General features: G+C 35.3%; 1 protein-coding gene across 1 annotated transcript in view; it reads right to left on the reverse strand.

Moving 5' to 3' along the window:
- Positions 1–9,533: 9,533 nt before the first annotated feature.
- The window catches only part of LOC105194043 (40S ribosomal protein SA), a 34,757-nt gene continuing 22,527 nt past the window's right edge, over positions 9,534–21,763 (reverse strand). Inside the window, exon 6 of the mRNA XM_011158756.3 lies at positions 9,534–9,677. Within this exon, the coding sequence (XP_011157058.1) occupies positions 9,600–9,677 (78 nt within the window). The 3' untranslated portion in view covers positions 9,534–9,599. The remainder of the gene's footprint in view (positions 9,678–21,763) is intronic.

Here is a 21,763-nt window from a genome sequence, read left to right on the forward strand (position 1 = left end):
AGAAAATGCTCAGAAAGAAGCAAATGCACTTAAAAAACAAATTAAAACTTTGAAAACATAGATTATATGTTTATATGTATGTAACTACTTTGTGCTTACTAAATATTCAATTATTTAATCATATATAAATATTTTTTTTTTTTTTTATTAGATATATTACGTTTGTTATTACAATTTTTAATAAGTTTATGTTTATATAGTTTTTGAACTATTTTTGTCTGAAAGAGATTTATGTTACATATTTTTTGTGATTATATAATACATATTTAAAGTATGTTAAAAAGTGTGAAATAAAATCAATTTATTTCAAAGCTATATTCAAAAATTCTCTAATTTTACCTGGAATTTTAATAAAAATTCCTGGAAAATCCTGGATTTTCATGGAATTGATTTATAAATTTTGAGTGGACACCCTGCTTTATATGTTATCCATTTCAAATAACTTATATATTATTATTATTATTATTATTACCTATTTATTATTTCAAATATTATTACTTGAATTCAAATTCCCTTCAAATTAAATTGAAATTGAAATTTAGAAAATGATATTAAGGACTTGGTTAGGTGGAGCGCATGGACGAGAACGTGTGTGAGAGCGTAGCGTATTTGAGTAAGCGATTGAGGAGAAAAAAGGTGAGGGAGAGAAGTGCGAAAAGGTAGGATAGGTAGAAGAACGAGCGGAGAAGACAGGGAAGTGGAGGCGTGCTTAGGAAATAGGAGGAAGGCGGAATTTGCGAGCGGATTAGAGATAGGCAAAGAGTGAGGTTATGGCGAGTATGGAAATGGGAGCGGCCGGTAAGGCGGGAAAGACGAAGCTGGAGGAGAGACAGAGAAAGCTAACGGTAGGAAGTAAGGAAGAAGGTAACTCTCAAGGTAGGTGAAGAAAAATATTGGAAAGAGGAACGAATCAGGATAAGGCAAGAGAATAAAGAGTTACCGAGAGAGGATAGGAAAAAAGCAAATGAGATGGAGGTTTTAAGAGCGAAAGTGAGATTATATGAGGAGAGGAGAGAGTAGAGGAGCTAGAATTAGAAAGAAAAAGAAGAGAGGTAGAAAGCGTGGAAGGCAATAGGGAGGAGGTAAGAAGTACATATAGTGCAAGATCAAGGGATAGCAGCGTAGGTAGTTTGAGCAGCAGAGGTAGAATAAGCGTATGTAGCGGCTTTAGCGAGAGCGAAGTAGGAAAAATTAAGAAGTAGGTGAAGGAAAAAGATAGGGAGGAAAGAAAAAACAATATTATAATGAGGTATAAAAATACCTAAAGGTGTAGAGAGGAATGAGAAAGAGTGCAAGGAGAAAGAGTGCAAGGAAGAGTGCTGCCCGTGCAAGGGCAGCGGCCTTAATAAAAGAAAAGATAGGTGTAGATATAGATGGTAAAATAGTTAACTGCAGAGAAAGCGGTAAGATAATTTTAATGAAATTAGACAATGAGGAATGTAAAAAAGAAATAATGAGAAACAAATATAAATTAAAAGGGGAAAACTTATACATAGAAAACGATTTAAGTTGGGAGGAAAGGAAAGTGCAGAAAAGGATACATAGATGGACAAAAGAGCAAAAAGAAAAAGGTGTAGAAGTAAAGGCAGGAACAGGTAGGGTGAGAGTTAAAGGGATGTGGAAAATGTGGGAGGAAATAGAGTGGGAATTAGAAAAAGAGGAAAAAAGAAGAATGGAAAAGAGGAGGGAGGAAGAGCTGGAAAGGAACAACAAAGAAGAGAGAGATCAGGATTTCAAGTAAGCCGGAAAGTGGAAAGGGAGGGTAGAGGAGGAAGAGAGAGGGGTAGAAAATAAAAATAGGAAAAGATACGTATTTTGGAACGTAGCAGGAATAAGTAATAAGGAAAGGGAGTTTTGAGAATATGTAAAAGGATATGACATTATTAGTATGTGTGAAACCTGGGTAGAAGAAATAGGATGGGAAAAGATTAAAGATAAATTGCCAGGAACACATGACTGGGTGTGTAGCTTCGCGAAAAAAGAAAGGAAAAAAGGGAGGGCGAGGAGAGGTTTCATAATAGGGGTAAAGAAGGAATAGGACAGGTAAAGAAGTTAATGGGAGAGGGCCCCTTTCCCGTCAGATGGGGTAACCTTCCCAGCCTCGCCGGGGTTAGGGGAGTGGGGCAAGGCAAGTGTCCCCTCCCCACGAGAGCATGGGAGCTTGCACCAAAGGTGCAGCTAGGCCCGGGAACCATCCGGGGGCCGGACCCCCGGGCCTGTACCCCCAACGCCAACAAGGGAAGAGGCGAGGAAGGGATGGTGTCCCTCTCCCCCGACCTAGGGCAGACTAGGCCCTAAAGCCCTGCCAGGGGTGCCTACCGCTAAGGCGCCCCTGGCGAGACGAGTCGGCCGCCAACTGGCCGACTGGGTCCGGGGGGCTCCGGAAGTATGCTGCACGCGTTCCCGGAGCCCCCCCAGTTATGGACCAGGGCAGGACACCCGGAGAGGTTTTAGTGGGTAGGACCTCGCCGGCGGGGGAGAGCCCAACATAACCGCCAGGCCTCTCCCGAGGTCTGGGGTATGCGGTAACGCATTTCCTCCGTCAAAAAAAAAAAGATGAAGTTAAAAATAATAAAGGAAGAAGAGGAGGTGATAATGACAGAGGTAGGTAAAGAGAGAGAGAGAGAGAGAGAGAGAGTGAAAATTGTATCAGTGTACGGAGCACAAGAGGGAAAGGGATTAAGGGAGAAACTGAAAAAGTTTATAGGGGAAGAAGAGAAAGGTAATGTGATAATAGGAGACTTCAATATAAGAATAGGAGAATTAAGTGGGAAAGATATAGGAGATATAGGAGAAGGAGAAATAGCGAGGTATAGCAAGGATAAAGTGATAGGAAATGGAGGAAGGAATCTGATAGGATGGATAATGGAAAAAGGGTGGTATATTTTGAATGGGACAATGGAAGACGATTGGGAGGGAGAATTTACATATGTAGAGGCGAGAGGATGTTCGGTTATTGATTATGTTATTGTAAATGAAGATGTACGCGATAAAATTTGTAAGTTTACAGTAGAGGACAGGGTGGACTCAGACCACTTGCCATTGGAGATGGAGGTCATAGAAGAGGAAGGAAGGGACCCAGGAGAAGAGGAAGAGGAAAAAGAAATAGAAATAATAGTATGGGACGAAGAAGCAAGAGAGGTATATGCAGAAATAACGGAGGAACTGTGTAAAGTGAAAGAGTTGGAAGAAAAGGAGGACGATACGATTGAGGAAAAATGGGATAAGATAAAGAGGATAGTGCACACGACCATGATAAAGAAAAAAATAAGAAAGAGGAAAAAGGTGGAGCTTGGAGACAAGGATTGGTGGGATAGAAGCTGCACAAGAAAAAAGAGAGAGGTAAAGAGGATATACAAGAAATGGAAGAAAGGAAAAATAGGAAGAGAAGATTATACCAAGGAGAAAAAGAATTTTAAGGAACTATTGGCGAAGAAGCAGAGAGAGAAAAGGGAGGAAGAGGAAGAAGAATTAAGAGAAATGAAGAGTGAGGCAGAGGTATGGAAATATATAAACAAAAAGAGAGGCAAAAGAGCAAGGATAATAAATAGGATAGGGAAAGAGGTATGGAGGAAATATTTTAAAAACCTGTTGGAAGGTTCGGAGAAAGAAGAGAGGGAGGATAAAAAGAAAGAAGAGAGGCAGCAGCGACGTGCGATGATGGGTTCGAGCCTGCCTGGAGTAGACGCCGGTGCAAACATAATGGAGGAGGAACAGGGAGAGGAAGAATTACAAGAAGGAGATTACGAAAGCTCTGAATAAAATGAAAAAGAGGAAGGCTGCGGGAATTAATGGAATACCGATGGAGGCATGGAAATACGCTGGTAAGAGTCTATGGAAAAGGATGAAGAATCTGATAAAACAAATATGGAAGGCAAGAACGATACCGAAAGATTGGAAAAAAAGTATTGTGGTACCCTGTACAAGAGAGGGGATAAGGAAATAGTAGGCAACTACAGAGAAATATCCTTGCTGTGCACAGTATACAAAATATATGCAGAGGTAATTAGAAATAGGCTGGAGATGGAGGTAGAAGAAAGAGGTATAGTGCCAACGAGTCAAGCGGGCTTCAGGAAAGGAAGATCAACGATGGACAATAATTTGTTTTGAATCACGTGATACAAAGGGAGAGGAGAAAAAAAAAGAAAGGTATATATGATGTTCGCGGACTTGAAGGCGGCATTTGATAAAGTAGACAGAGAGACGATGTGGAGTATTATGAGAAGAAAAGGAATGAAGGAGCAGCTGGTGAGGAGAATAGCAAAAATATACGAGGGAACGAAAGTCATGGTGAGGACGGAACAAGGATACACGGAAAGCTTTATCACAGGAAAAGGAGTGAGGCAAGACTGTGTAATGAGTCCACTCCTGTTTAATTTATATATAGCGGAATTGGGGGAAAAAATGGAAGTTAGGAACATAGGTGGCGTAGCAATAGGTAGACTTAGGATATGGAGCTTAGCGTATGCGGACGACATAGTTTTAATAGCGAATAATATGGATGCGATGTTAGATATGATAGGTACGTTTAAACGTTTTTTGACGGAAAGGAAACTGGAGTTATGCTCAGAAAAAACAAAAATGCTTGTAGTGAATAGGAAAAGAAAGAATCGAGAAATGGAAATGGGGAGAGAAGTTGATAGAGGAGGTAAAAAGCTTTAAATACTTGGGTTATGTGTTGAATGGAAATGGAAATAGTAAGGAACATATTAAAGAATTATACGGTAAAGGAAAAATAGTTGCGAGAAAGGTCTGGGGTTTAGGTGAAAGGATATGTAGAAATGATTTTAAAAGAAGGTGGATTCAAGTACTTAGTGTAAAGTGTAATGTCATATGGAGTAGAATTGAGGGGATGGGAAGAGAAGGATAATTTAGAAAAGGTGATGATGGATTATGTGAGATGGATTTTTGGCTTGGAATTCTGTACACCAAGGTATATTATAACGAGGGAACTAGTGATGGATAAACTAAGAGTAGACTGGGGGATTAGAGCTAGGAGATACGAGAATAGAATCAAAGAAGGTAGGCCAAGGGATATAGGGAAAGAATGCTGGAGGGAGAAAGAGCAATACGATTGGAAGGACGAATATGGCAAAGAAAGGGAGAGGTATTATAATAAGAACGGATGGGGAATAGAAGCTAGGGAGGTAAGGGAGATTGGAGAATATGATTTAGAAGCAGAATTGATAAAAAGAAAGAGAGGGGTGCAGAGACAATGGGAAAACGGAAGGATAGCTAAAGCAAGATATAATAAGAGGTACAGGGAAATTGACTTAAAAGGTAGAATGCCTAGGTACTTAGAGGTAAGGAATATTGCAAATTCAAGCAGGGGTAATGAGGTGAGAGCGATGATAAAATTAAGGTGTGGAAACTTAGAGCATGCGAATAAATATTGGATAGACGAGGGACAATGGGCGTGTTTATTCTGTGGTAAAGGAAGCGATAGTATGGACCATTATGTGAAAGAATGGAAGAGAAGGAGAGCGAAAAAGAGAGTGGGAAGAATACGGGGAAATAGGAGATAGTAAATAAAAACGTGATAGGGAAGTAGATGGTAAGGTAAGATAGCATTATAGCGATAGTATTAAGTGCGACAAGGTAGTACGTAGGGTTATGTACTATAGAATAAAGACTGTGAACGGCTGTGAGTAGGAATAGTATAGACGTAAAGTAGAGAAATAAAATATGAATGTAAATGTAATGTAAAAGGATAGGAAACAAAAAGAGATGTAAGAGCGCGGTAGAGTATAGATAGGAAGGGCGTAGAACATAAGAACAGTATAGGGTGTGGATAAATGAGTGGATAAGGAACGATTGTAAACCAAGTCCCCTTCTCGGCAATGTAAGCTTGAAGAGAAATAAATTTATATAGAAAATATTAAATTAAATTTTCTATTTTAGAAATTTTCATACTATATTAATATCATCAAGACAAATAAATACATTTATTTAAAAAAAAAGAAAAAAATATTGCACACATCCGGGAGCAAACCCGGATCTTACGATTATGAAGCAAGCACCCAACGCCCGACTGCACTGGTTGCGAGAACAGTTACGGGGAAGGCTCATATGACGCGCCGCGGTATAGCCAATTTTCACAAATTTATTATTTCGAAACTAAAGCCTATTCGATAAAACGCCGAGAGACGTAAACTTTTTTTTGTCTCCAGAATAATTAAAAAAATTGGGATCAAAATCCCAGGGTCTCTCACCTGGTCCTCCCCTTGTTAGTTAAGGGGGAGGAGGAGGTCCCTGTTGATGTTGCAAGAACCTTCTGCGCCTCCCCCCCCCCCTTCACTTCCTCTCTTGCGGCGCGTCAGCAGCCCCGCTCCGCGACATGACGACGTCGCAGAAGGAGGCCACCGCTGCCCATTCGTCAGCACTGGCGAGCATCCGCCCCACCACCGAGGGCAGGTCAAGGTCGGTCCCTATTCTGTCGGTGAGGGCACGGCGCTCGTCCTCCCAGGCTGGGCACACCTCTAAAGTATGCTGCGCCGTGTCCCTCACCTCTGGGCAGTGGTGGCACCTCGTGGAGGTACACTCCGAAGCAACCGTGCCGGAGAGCACCTGCGTGATGTGGAATGAGAGGCCTCCGTCCTTAATTAAACCTAACCTAATCTAACCTAACGAGCTATTGCGTGCGGAGTAACTTAAAGCTCCTGACTCCTCAGCGGAGAACTCTGCGTTGACGGTAGCGACATTTCGTCGCAGACAAAATTAGAACTAATAGATGTTGAACGTGACAGATTAACGATGAGATGTTGTGCATGTTATTTTGTTATTGTTTCATTGTGAAAAAATACTTGTCTCGTACTTACCAAATTCATAAAAATGGACCACGAGTAAAAGTTTCTTTAAATTTTATACATAAAAGTACATTTTTCACTTTTTTCAATAGTTATCCTTGTGTTTTCCTGTCTGAATAGGCGTCACTTTACGTGCTTTCTACTACTTACTGACTGCTAGGCGAAACAAAGATAGTCTTGACCGATATTTAGAAGTGTTTTAAAAGCCATCTGATTAGTCTGTTTTATCTAAATTGTCTATTTACAAATAGCACGTTGGAAACATTAACTTAACCGTGTGATTTCCAGTTTCAATAGTTTCATTTTACATGCTTTTTACAACTATTTAAGGACTGTTAGACGGTAAAAGAATAGTCTTGACCGATATTTAGAAATGTTTTAAAGCCATCTGATTAGTTTGTTTTATCTAAATAGGCTTTATTTGCAAATAGCACGTCGGACAAAATTACATGCCATTTCACGCAATTTCTCGCTTCTGACGTCACGATTTCAATATGGCCGCAGCGAGTACTCAGGAGCGACAAGAGCCTTAAGATAGGGAAAAGTAGGGTTATTGTACGCACTGGGTAATTATACGCCGTGGTTTGACATCTTCCCGATGAATAGAGATATCACGACGCTATTTGTAGATTGAAGGTATTTTTTAAATATATAACCGTACGTTATATCATTTAAAAACGTGGTTAATTGAAAAAAATAAGAAAAAGTAAAATCATGATTTTTGTTGCGATTTTGGCGTTCAGAAAATAAGGCAAAAGTCCGTATTTTTACTTTATTTATTTAATCTTGTTATATCTAACAAAAGTATGTTTCTGCGTTCTTTGAACTATTGTTTATTAAATTCAATTAGTCATCAAGTAAATGTTTTTTTATCAAATTAGGTCCGCCGTGGACAACTTTACGCATCCATCTTGAAAGGCGTGAGCACAGTATGTGGCGTGAAACCAACTATAATGCCATTAGTACAGTGTAGTAAAGCTAAAAGAATGGACATAACCTCATTTTTCCTCCGCGTACATTTATACAACCACGCATACAATTACTCAAGGCGCGAGAAATTTTTTCGTTTATCCACTTGCCTCTTATTGCTAAATATAGCATTACCAAATTAAAAATTGTTCAATATGACAATACATAATGATAAAAAAATGTTTAAAGTTTCTATTTCTGTACTCGTATCGATTTCAACTTCAAAAATCACTTTACTATGATAAATTTCCCTGCGTGCAATTTACCTACTTTTCACTAATTTTGAAATCTACTATGAATACCGGCTATAGGTAAGATTATCAGACACAGGTTTCTTCGGATAATCCATTTATCCATGTCGCTAATTGGCTGTTCAAAAGAAAAAACTGCTTTGTGAGTAGCTGTGGTCAATTGCCAAAAGCGGCGTCTACAATGGGGTCGTAAAGTCGCAGGAGTGATCGTAAATCCAAATAAAGTTTCTGTTAATACGCGATATACCATGTTCTTTTGTAATTGGTCAGTCGTAGTCGCTGGAATTGGAATTGAATCAACTCCAAGCGACTACAACTATGACCGAAAATACAGAAATTTACGATTCCTGTGACTCTACGACCCCATTGTAGACTCCGCTAAAGAGAATGTGCACAATCTCGCTGCATAGTTACTCTACTTTCCTTTATCCCATCTTGCTCCTTCTCGTTTAATCAAAATGATCAATAATTTTCGAAATACTGTTTACAAAAATAGAAAATAACATTTTTTCTTTATAGCCTATTAAATTTTGTTCTAGAAATTTTATAAACTTTTTACGCTCGTATTGTAAATATTAAATAAAATTAAGGCCGATGAACAAGCAGTAAAAGGGGGAAGGGGTTGTCAAAATAAAATTATTTATTCTACTCCAAGAGTCAATGGCACGTTTCGGACATGTTAACATTGAAGAATGACGGACAGATTTCAGTATTTGGATACACGTTCAATAACCATGGAGGAATCTAAATTGTATTGCTTCGAACTTATGTAGAAACTTGTACGGCTGAAGAAGCACAAGTAAGTCCGAAACGTCCCGCTATTGACTCTTGGAGTAGAATAAATAATTTTATTTTGACACCACCCTCCCCCCTTTTCTGCTCGTTTATCAGCCTTAATTTTATTTAATTTGTTCTAGAAACATATGCATTCACAAAGGAACTACTAAAATTTAATATTAATGTCACAAGTGAAGAGATAAAATCATTAGAAAATCGCCAAAAAATAAATTCTGATCTAACTCAATAATGCAGCTACTTCGCAGATTCGTGGGTAACTTTCAACGACCGAGAGGCTACACCTAACGCATATTTGTGATTTCTGCATTTGCAAGATACAGAGGATACGTCTTAAATCGATACCTTGTCTTACCCCATCTTTTTGTAGTTATTACGAAATCTTTTAGAAAAATAATGAACAGCATACACATTCTACGATTCGTGCGTAATTTAAAGGTTCATTTATTATGGTTATTAGTTTTTTTTTTCTTTAGCAAACTTTGAACTCCTCTTACAACTTGTTAGTTAAAAACTTAAAAAAACTGCTTAAAAAAAAATTTGTTAGAAGGAACGTTATTTCTCTGATGTAGAAAATCGCACTGTTTTCCGTATAAATTCTAGTGTGAACATACTATACATACAAATTACTTCAGTATCACTTACGAATACCGCAAAAATTGTGGAGTGAATACAGGATGCTAATGTGGGATTAAAAGAAAAAAACACGATGTTTTGTTTTAAAGAGTTTTGTTAGACATTGCATACAATCAATTGTCTTCGAAATGTTAGCACAAAATTACCATTTTTCGCTGGTTGCACCTCCCCAGCTTTGAGCGGCGGCAGTCGCTACAGGCGTTGTCCACTCTTCCGGAGGCTAAACAGATTAATATTAATTGATAATCGTACGTTAATATCAATCAATGTAATTATATGTAAACTAAGCAATGTATAAACGGCAAATACGAGTCAGGCGCGGTAAACAGTGCGCGTAAGAAAATCTCGAATAATTGAGTAATCACATGTAAAATTTTTTTATAAATTTAATACAGAACGTTTCGGCTCTTGCTTGTCTCATCTTTAGCGCTGTTTTGTATATTTGTCAAGAATTTTGTAAACTGAAGATGACCTAAAGCAAGAACCGAAACGTTCTGTATTAAATTTATACGAATTTTACATGTGATTACTCAATTATTTGAGGTTTTTGTTACGCGCACTGTTTATCGCGCCTGACTCGTATTTGCTGTTTATACGTTGCTTAGTTTACATTTTCACAAGTCCTACGTCTTACATTTAATTATATGTAACTTTAATTATATATTGACGTATTTAACCCTCAATTGACATACTGGATGTTGTACACCAGAGCTGCTTATAAAAATATTTGGCATTCATAAATCATTTTCTCCTTCTTTTCTGAATAATTTAAGTATATTCAATTTCTCGATTTTCGCACCTATTTAGTCTTCTTGACCTTCTGGCGTATTAATTAAAAAAAAGTTATTCAAATTCTATGCATTACATACAGAGATATACGCAATTGAAAATGGTCGGGTGATGTACACCTCATGTGTGGCAAAATATCAAATCCAATAGTGTGTCAGCTCAGAATTAATATGTAGGTAATATACATAACACGTACAAACAAACGTACATGCGTCATTATATAGGGTATTTTTCAGCAACGTACACTGTATAACAGTGCATAATCCAGTGCTTTCTAAGTACAATACAAGTCAACACAATTATACAGCTAAAATGTTGTTTGACTTTATCATCATTTTGTATCACTCCTCACATACAATATAGAATCATAATAACATTATAAGGCTGTCATCTTTTGTCACTTATCAGAATGTCCATTCAAAATTTGTAAATGCATTCCCTGAAAATTCCTGGATTTTTCAGGAATTTTTTTAAAAATTCCAGATTAGAGAATTTTTGAATGCAGCTTTAAAATACGAGGGTAAGTCAAAAATTATCCGCACTTTTGCTAAAACACGTCTTTAAGTTTGTCATATTGCGTTCCAGACAGGCAAGCTTTAAGTTGGCACTACTGGGGTCTTATAATCAAAGCTGGACCTTGATCGCGTCAGTTTGTTGACGCTATGAGCGTGTAAATATAACCGCTCCGCTAGAAATTTGCACGAAAGAGGAACAGAGAGCTGTGATACGATTTTTAGTCGGAAGCAGGATTGGGTCATTTGATACATTTTAGGGTTTTTTACACTATACGTAATATACATGTATATTACGTAAAATATGCATAAAATGTAAAATATAAAGTAGTTTAAAGAGATTCGTAATAAAAACGCAGTATTATGACGCTATGACAGACTAATTAGTTTTACATTTTTGCATAATATATATTATATATAACGTAATAATATAATGCTCTCTTTTCCGATTAATCCGTCGCAGTATCACAACCGTGCGACTGCATTATAGACCCTGTGCATAAGTTTAAATTTAATCTCGACATTGTGAAACTATCCAGATTTCGGAATAAATTCTGTTTGAAATTATTCAATTATTCTTTAAATTTTTATTATATTTTGTAAGGAAAACGGAATAATTCCGATTGGAATCCATTCCGAATTGTTGGTTGAGTTATAAAAAACCGACTGCACTCGAAAACTCTATATATTATTTAAATCAAGATGACGATTTTCGATGTATATTTACATAGAGTATTTTACTTGCCCAACTCTGGTCGGAAGGAATAAAAGGTGCTGAAATTCATCAGAGGCTTTCAACACAATGTGGGGACAATGCTTTACCACGCAGAAGTGTATATAAATGGATCAAAAAGTTTAAAAGTAGACGCACAAGTGTGACACACAAAGAGGAAGCAGGACGCCCGTCAACTTCTACCACCGACAAAAAGGTTCAGTAAGGTCAAGAGTTGATATTGGCAAACTGGCATATTGTGTTAAAAGCCTCCGATGAATTTCACTCCTTCCGACTAAAGAAAACGTATTACAGCTTTCTGTTCTTCCTTGGTGCAAACGGAACAGTCATATTTATACACTCGTAGCGGTAAACAAACTAACGCAATCAAGGTCCATCTTTGATTATAGGACCCCAGTAGTGTCAACTTAAAGCCTGCCTGCCCGTAACGCAGTATGACAAACTTAAAGACGTGTTCTAGCACAAGTGCAGATATTTTTTGACTTACCTTAGTAAATTTATTTTATTACATATACACTTTTTAATATTCTTTAAACGTATAATGACAAAGAAAAGCCACTTGAGATTTGAATATTAAATTGGAGAAAGTACTAACAGAAAATAATATCAAATGATGCCATTTGATAAAGTAAAGTCGTCTATTGTGAGATAATTTTTTAAAGGCTTGTATAACTTAATTAATTTGTATTATTAAAACTTCTATTTTTATATCCAAATTATACATATAATAGTAAATATATTTAAGTTTTATCATTAAATGATAGCCATGGATAATGGTTTTACTTCGTTGTGTTTGAAATTTCTTATCAAAATTGCTGATTTTACCAATTAAAAAAAAAAGACTTCATATAAAACAGAAAGGTGTCTTTTTTTATGTGAAATAAGTTTTATTGACTTGGACCTTACTGGGTTTAAATTAGGCTCCGGGCTCAATATTTAGTTGACCAATCAGATAGCTCTTTCGATACTCAAAAACTTTTATACATTAAATTTTTCTCCAAAACCTATTCCCTTCGAGATGTTTTAAAGTTTCAGTGCTAATGCTGAATGCCGTAGCTTTCAAGCCTCATAATTCACAATGAAAAACTTTATTATTGAAAAACTCTCGAAGCCAGAATATGTAATAACGAATGGAGATTTTTGAGTGTCTCATATTACGAGTTCCACGCCTTGCGGTTTCATAATCCAAATCTAATATTTAGAATTAATGAATTAAACAAATTATCATACCCCGTATTTTTCTATTAATATGCCTTTATCACTGCATGCAGAATTTATTACTAGATATTTGTTTATTATATAATAAAGACTCAACTGAATAAAACTTGACAACATAATTTCAAAAAATGTTTTTTTACAATTGCATGCATGATTTAATGATGAGTTTTCTATTATCTCATATTTGAAACCTATCCCATAATAGACGACTTTACTACTAATCTGTTATTTTAGCATCATAAAAGACAATTTATACAAAATAATCAGATACTTCACTGTAATGTAAGTTCTTTGATTGGATGCAAGTTGGTTGACAATTCATCAAGAGAAAAATTAATATTTATTGTAGCAAAATATAAGTCCTAAAAAGCATGATCTATAAACCAATTTTTATCTATAATGTGCTATTTATTTATTAGGATATTATGAGCTATTTTTACAGAAAATGTAAAATACATTTATATATAACGAGCTTATACTATCATTCATAAATTCGAGAACGCTTGCAATTTTCCTGCATCTTGCGAAAAGTAAGTTAAAAGTCATGTATACTAATAAAAAGAATCATAAGTTTTCAAAAATGCATTTTCAAAACAAAAGAGAGGACGTTGAATTTCTTTTATTTCTATGATATTTTATATTTCAATATTTTACAAGGGACTTGGTTAGGTGTGGCAAGAGCGTGTGGATGCGTGCGATATTGAGCGATTGCGATTAAAGCGATAAGAGAGTAATTAGAAAAGCGAGAAAAGTAAGTAAGTAGAGGTGGTAGGGGAGAAGCAGAAGAAGTGGAGGAGAGGTAAAGTAGAATTAAAAGTTTCGAAGGTTTTAGTAGCGAGGCAAAAGTAAGGTTATGGGCTTGAAGAGCGGGAATGGGATAGGAGACGGGAATACCGGGGAGATTGAGAGGAGATAGCAAGCAAAGGAAATTGATACAGGATAAAGAGAGCGAAAAGAAAGTTACGTTTAGATTGTCGGGAGAGCATAAATCGTAGAGGATTTAGAGAAATTAAGGAAAGAAATAGAGCAGTTAGAAAAGACAGTGGGAGAGGAAAGGAGGGCAATGAAAGATTATTTAGAAGAATTTAAAGTTAAAGAAAAGATGTGGAAAGAGAAGATGGATAGTGTAGAGACAGGAAATATTAGAAAGGAGGTTCGAGAGAAATATAGAGGGCTCAGAGGTTAATCAGCAGTTAGAGGTTAGAAGCGAATATAGTATGGGTAGCAGGCGGTCAATAAACAGTTGCGAGTTTGGGACTTAGTGTGAGAGAGGTAGATAAAACTCAAAAGATGGATGACAGAAAAAGATAGAGAAGAAAGGCGTGGCAACGTAGTAATTAAGAAGTTGGAAATACCAAAAGAATTAGGAGTTAAGAAAGAAGGGTGCGTATGGCTTGAGAAATTTGTTAAAGAAAAATTAGAAGTAGAATGTCAGGTAAAAGAATGGAGATTTAGCGGCAAGTTAATTGTAGTTACGGTAGAGAATGAAGCTCAAAGGAGAGAGATTATGTTAAATAAGAGAAAATTGAAAGATGGCACAATTTACATTGAAAGGGATTTGAGCTGGGAGGAAAGATAGAAACAAGAGAAAATAAACAGATGGATAAGAAAACAGAGGGAAAAAGGAAGAAATGTAAAGACAGGAACGGGAAGGGTAAGAATAGAGGGAGTATGGAGAGCATGGGGGAATATAGAGTACAAGGAAGAATGTAGAAATAGGAGGAAGGAAAGTGGAAAGTGGGAGAGAAAAACAGTTTTGCATAAGCCAAGAAGGGAGTAGTAGGGAGGGGAAGAGAAGAGAGAGAAGGGGGAAGAAAAAGTGGAAAAGGCTAGAAAAGAGACAAGGAGAATGAATAAGGAGACGAAGAGGCGGAGGAAATTTTTGTTTTGGAACATGGCAGGGATAGGCAATAAAGACGAGGATTTGTAGAAATGTGTAAATGAGTTTGATTTTATTAGTTTATGTGAAATATGGGTGGAGGAAAAAAATGGAATAGATTAAAGAAAAGGTTACCAGCCACACATGAGTGGGCTTGTAGTTATGCAAAAAAAAGGAAAAAAATAAGAAAAGAGGGAGATACAAAGGAGGTTTTGTTATAGGAAGAAGGAAAGGTTGGGATAGGCAAGGAAATAGTTTAGAGGTGAGAGAAGAGGAAAGTATGGTTTTATCAGAAATAAATTTAAGGAAGGTAAAATTGAGTATAGTTTCAATATATAGCACAAGAGGGGAAAAAAATAAGAGAAAAAATAGATGAAGTATTCAGCGAAGAATTGGAAGAGAAAACATTAAAAGGAGATTTGTATCTAAGGCTAAGCAAGATGGGGACGGAAGAGATTGAGAATGAGAGGATAAGATGTAGTAAAGACAAGACAATAGGAAATGGAGGAAAGAAATTTATAGAATAGTTACAAGAGAAAGGATGGTATATCTTGAATGGTGCATCAAATGGAGATTGGGAAGGAGAGTTTACATAGGAACGTAGGAACAAGAGGTAGTACTAGACTATATCATTAGGAATGATAATTTATGTAAAAGCGTCAGTAATTTTAAGGTAGGAGAAAGAGTGGACTCGGATCACATACCCTTGTGCTTGGAGCTGGAAGAAGAAGAAGAAGAACAAAAAGAGGCAACAGAAGATGAAGGAGAAGATGTAGAAATTATATTATGGAATGAGGAAGCAATCAAGATACGAGGAGGCAACAGAAAAGGGAGAGGAAGACACCGAAGAACAGGATTCGATGTCAGTGGAAGATAAATGGCAAAAAATTAAACAACTAATACAAGGAGCAATGGTAAAAAAGAAGATTAAAAGAAAGAAAAAGAACCTACGTTACAAGGTGGGATAGGAGCTGTACTAGGAAGAAGAGAGAAGTTAAGAGTATATAGGAAATAAAAGATAGGAAAAATGATAAAGGAAAAGTATATAGAAGAGAGAGGAAAATTTAAGGATCTAAAGAAGAGAAGGCAAAAGGAAGAGAGAGAGAGAGAGAGAGAGAAAGAAGAAGAGCTAAGAAAACTGAGGAGGAAAGCAAATATATGGAAATTCATAAACAGGAAGAGAGGAGGTAAAAATTGGGTGAAAAATAACACCCTGAGAAAGAATGGAGGAAACATTTTATGGAATTACTTGGAGGGGAAGAAGAGACACAAGAGATGGAGGTAGAGGTAGAAAGAGAGGAACTCAAAGTAGAACAGGAAGAAGATAAAGAAAAAGATCTCAGTTTGGCGGACATAGACAAGTAAGAAAGTTGAAAATAAAGAAAGCAGCGGGTATTGACGATATCCCGATGGAGGCTTGGAAATACGCAGAAGGACTCGTGAGGACCATGACAACAAAATTATTGAAAACTATCTGGAAAGGGGGGAGGGGGATGCCTTCAGATTGGAAAAAGTGTATCATAGTGCCCTTATATAAAAAGAGATCAGGAAAAAGTTGAGAATTATAGAGGCATCTCTCTGCTTTGTATGGCGACCAAGATATATACAGAAATAGTGAAGAACAGATTGGAGGAAGAGGTAGAGAGAGTAGGCCTGTTGTCGGATGGTCAAGCGGGTTTTAGGAAAGGCAGGTCGACAATCGACAACATTTTTCTACTAACACACGTGGCACAGAGAAAATCGAGTGTGGAAGGAGGTAGCCGGAAGGTATACGCTTTATTTGCGGACCTGAAGGCGGCCTGTCCACAACGTGGATAGAGTGGTATTATGGGAAATCATGAGGAAAAAAAGGAATAAAGGAGCAACTAGTAAGAAAAGTGGAGAGGATCTACAAGGAAACGGAAGTGGTGGTGAAGATGAACCGAGAAACGGAAATAAAGGAAAATTTCTACACAAGAAAAGGAGTAAGACAAAGATGTGTAATAAATTTACTCTTATTTAATATGTACATGGCGGAATTAGAGGAAAAAATGAGAGATAGAGGGATAGAAGAAGTAGGAATAGATAAAGAGAGGGTGTGGAGTCTGACGTATGTGGATGACATCATGTTAGCGAATAGGGAAGCAATGGAAGACATGATGGGCACGTTTAAAGGCTTTCTTAGGGGAAAAAAATTGAAGTTAAGTGCGGAAAAATCAAAAATATTAGTGTTTAATAGGAAAGGTAAGGAAAGAACAGAGAAGTGGAAATGGGGAAAGAAGGAAATAAAAGAGGTGCACACATTTAAATATCTAGGTTTTACGTTTAACAGGAAAGGAAATTATAAACAACATATTAAGGAATTGAGTGGGAAAAGAAGGTTAGCAACAAAAAAGATGTGGAGTCTAGATAAAAGAGTGTGCAGGAATGATTTCAGAAGAAGGTGGATATTTTTTAAATACCTAGTATAGAGCGTAATGGCATATGGGGTTAAATTATGGGGATGGACAGAAAGAGCGGAACTTAAAAAGATAATGTTAGATTATGTTAGGTAGATATTCGGGATTGAATTTTGCACACCGAGGTATATAATAACAAGGAAACTAGGAATGGAAAAATTGAGAATAGGGCCCACCCTATTCTCAATTAAGAAGATAAGAGCAAAGAAATATGAGGACAGGGTCAATCAAAGCAGGAGTAGCCGAAAATATAGCAACAAGTTGTTGGAAAAAGAAGGAGAAAAGTAGAGAGAATGAAGGTTATGATAAAGAAAGGGAAAAATATAATAGAAATGGTTGGAGTCTGAAAGTGGTAGAGGAGTGGGATGAGGCAGAAAAAAGTTTAGAGGCAAAATTAATTAAGAGGGAACAGGATATACAAAGACAAGAGGAGGAAAGTAGAATCATAAAATCGAAACACAATATAAAATACAGAGAAAGAGGAGTAAAAAGTGGTATAGAAGGTCCAAGATATTTGAGGGCTGAGAATATAGATAAGATAGGCAAGGCGGCGGGGATTAAAGCATTAGTGAATTTAAGATATGGTAACAAAAGGAATAAAGAAATATTGACTGGAAGACAAGGAGAAGAAATGCGTGAAGTAGGTTAGGACACAATTTGGAGCATTATATGGGGAATGTAAAAAAGTGAAGGAAAGATTTAGTGAATTAGGTAGGGATAAAGTTAGAATTATAGAAAAATTATGAGAAGTAAAAAGTAAAATCTTAGGAAGGGTATGGAAAGAAAGAGAAAAAGAGGTGAATAAGAAGAAAAAGAGGAAAAGAAAAGAATTGGTAGAAGAGGCAAACAGAAAGGAAATGTAAAAAATGTAAATAGGTAAAGTGATTAGTATAATTGTAAAGTAATAGGATAAGGATTAGGTTAAGACAATACGGAACTAGTCGAAGGTTAGTCATTAGAGATTAAGCACAACAAAATGTATAATATGTAAATAGTGAAGGAATGAAATATATTGGAGTAGATATCAGTATTAGTTTTAAGATAGAGTAGAATTCAGGTGTAAGAAGTGTGGATGGATGAATGGGTTAAGAATCTTTTGTAAACCAAGTCCCTTCTTGGCAATTGTAAGAGTGAAGCAATAAACATACATACAATATTTTATAAAATTGAAAAGTATCAATTTTCAATTTTATAATTATGGAACAAAATATCATACAGATAAAATTGAAAAACCGATTTTGAAAGTTATCTTTTCTTCTTAAAAGGCATTTTTGGACATTTTTTTACAATTTTTTCGTCACCAAGATAATTTTAGCGAGATGCGAGAAAATCGTAAGTGTGTTTGAACTTATAAACAATAGTATCTATGTATACATACACACATGCGAGTGCGCACCTACTTTACAGTTGACAAAAAAAAATAATAAATGAAAAGTTTAAAGGACATTTCTTTAGTACTAATACTGTTTAAAATTCTTTTTTATATCAATCTTTTCATTGTATTTAAAATAATTTTATTCATATCAAATTAGTAAAAAGATTGAAAAATACTTCTGAAATATTTCATATTTTATAACTAAATAGTATTTGGCTTAGCAAATTAGATTAAATGTATAAATGTAATGCCAATATAAAGTCGACACTGGGTGTTCATGTATAATATAACTCATTATCCGATAAAAATTAACAGTGTAGACGTTTTGATTCTTTGGTTTGGACCATTTTCAGTACAAAAATTAAAGTGATAGGTATTAATAATTATGGTGATTATTAGAATTCCCACGACGAGCGCATAGTCGCCTAACAATACAGCGCTTCGTAATGGTCATTATTAGGCAATCATGCGTCCGTCGTAAAAATAGTAATGATCACCATAATTATTAATACCTATCACTTCAATTTTTGTACTGAAAATGGTACAAACCTTAGACTATATAAATATGGAGTGCTAATGATCTGCATAAACTATAGCACGACTGTAAGCCAACAAGTTCCAACATATCCAGTAGTCAAAAACGCGCGAAGTTCACATCACGTTATCCAACACCATTTTATAACAGTATGAATATTATATATTGTATATTCGACGCGTTTTTGCACAGAATAAAAAAATCTGACAGAAATAAGCGTCGCTTCGTCTTGCAAATAATATTCCTTAAAGTTGATGACTATTTAGGTTAGAAAAATTGTCTTGCTGACACGCTTAGCGGCATGTGCACATTAGCACGCATGACAGCTAACTTCAATAGCACATACTATAGATTTTAGACACTAATGGCGCTACACATCTTAACTACACGCGTAAAGTTAGCTTTTAGCGGTCCATATTTATATATACATACAGTCTAAGGTCCAAATCAAAGGATCGAAACTTCTACATTGTTAATCGAATAATAAAGTTACATATTACACACGGACACTTGATGTTAACACTTTATTATGTATTTCGTAAAAATGTGATTTGTTTTATATTTATCAAATTCGTAAAAATGGAGAGTAAATAAAGTTTCTTTGAATTCTATACATAATTATCACTCCTTTCAACAGGTGTCCGTGTATTTTCCTTTCTGAAGAGGCTTCATTTTACATGCTTTTTCAACTATTTATTGACTGTTTGTAGTTTCATCAAGACAAATATATTCACAATAATTTTCATGAGTTCAAACAAAAAAGATATCAAATAGGAAATAACAATTTTGTAAAACTAAAAATTAGAATTTTTAAAAATAAAAATTAAATTTTATTTACTTGACTGTATATACTTTTAAAAAAATCTGTTTGCACTATTAAATTGTCTAATTAGAAGTTTTATAATAACAATTCTTTTGTCTTATTTCAAAAATATGAATACAATATTCCATCAATTCTGCTCTATTATCAAAACAATTAATATTATCAAAATAAGAATAACACATGTTTACTATCTTCTATATTTTCAAAAGCACGTTTTGCTAGTTAGTAATAGATGCAAGTAGAAGACGTGCAACGCGAAAAATAAGTGAAGTGTATAATAGGAATAGGAAGTAACGATTTACAATAAGTAACGCCGTTACTCATTATCTTTTTATAATATTTTTATAATTTGGTATGAACTTCAAAGAGACTACAAGCAACAGACTTCTCTTCGAGTGCGTAATCAAGCCACCAACGCCTGAGGGATATCCGGCAACTTGAGAGACATAATATGGAATAATAAATACATGTCGGTCAATAGCAAAGTCAGAATTCATAAAATCTGCGTACGCCCTATATTGATCTACGCAGCCGAAATAAGAGCAGAAACGGCGATGACAAAAAAAGACTAGCGCGAACAACAAAAATGAGAACGCTTAAAAGTATCCAAGGAGTAACATTAATAAGGAAACATTCCCAAGTATAAATTTTTTATTTTAATGTAACTTTGTATACATGTAGGTTACATAAATAGATGAATTTAGAAAATATTAGTCGCAGTCCAAAAACGGTTTTAAGGGGTAAAAACACTCTTCTTGTGTAAAGCAATTTTTTTTTGTTATATCTCAAAAACTATTTAAGATATCAAAACATGTTTTATACAAAAGTTTTACAATAAAATTATTTCTATTCATTCTGGTCAATATTTTTTAAAAATAATTATTTTAAAAAATTTGTTATCAACAACTTTCCAGGATTTTCCAGATAGTGAATATCTTGCATAATTTTGTGTTGTAAAAATGAATAAATTGCTCATTAATTTTAATTTGTTAAAAGAAAATAATTTTTAAGGAGAGTTACGTACTGGATGAGTTAAAAGTACAGATTTTTTAATTTTTACATTTTCTTAGAATAGATCTAAAGAAGACTTTCCTAAAGTTTCAACTCAAAATGTGCAAAAATAAAAAAAATATAGCGTTTTAAAGAGATTAAACATAAACTGGAAATTTTAAACGCGTTTTTCTCGAAACCGTGTTTTTCAAATCGGTATTCAAAATATTTCGAAAACGAATGGATAGATCGGATTTGGATTTTTTTTCTATTTATTCAGTATAAAAATACGCAGTCTTTGTCGTAGGAAATTTTTTTTAGATCTTATAATTAGTTCTTTTTAACAGCCAAAAAAATTGATTCAATTTTAGACGATAATGCGGACTCTTAAATTCAGATAAGCACCATTTTATAATAAATGCGATTTTTAAATATCGGCTACGACAAAGACTAGATTTCAATGTATATTTGAAGAATATACTGCATTTTTGTGTTTTGGATAAATTATATAGATTCTACGATGGATACCGTAAACAGCTACAACAGCAAATATATCTAATGCCAACAGCAATATCTCTTAAATTTTTTAATATTTTTTAATAAAAAAAATTACGTTTTATTAACGAAGCTATATGTATTAAAAATATTAGTACAAATCCCGATTTAATATCTCTAATACGTTCGGTTGTTTTTCGATTTTAGATAGATATTTATTTCTCTTCAGCTTACAACGCCGAGAATGGGACTTGGTTTACAAAGTTTTTCTAAAACACTCATTCCTCTGCACCTTAATCTATTTTTATGTTCTACTCTATTTTTTATCTATATCCTACCTCGCATGTTTTCTCAGTCTTTCACAGCCCTTGTTTTATGTAACATTCCTCTCTACGTACTACCTTATAACATTTAAAGCTATATTACAGTCTTATTCTACCCTTCCCTCTCTCTCCCTCTCCTCCATTTCTTCCTGTCTTCTCACTCTCTTTCGTCTTTTCCCTCCTTCTTTTTAGTACT

Source organism: Solenopsis invicta, chromosome 14 (assembly GCF_016802725.1).
Source record: "Solenopsis invicta isolate M01_SB chromosome 14, UNIL_Sinv_3.0, whole genome shotgun sequence".
NCBI classification, from domain to species: Eukaryota; Metazoa; Arthropoda; class Insecta; order Hymenoptera; family Formicidae; genus Solenopsis; species Solenopsis invicta.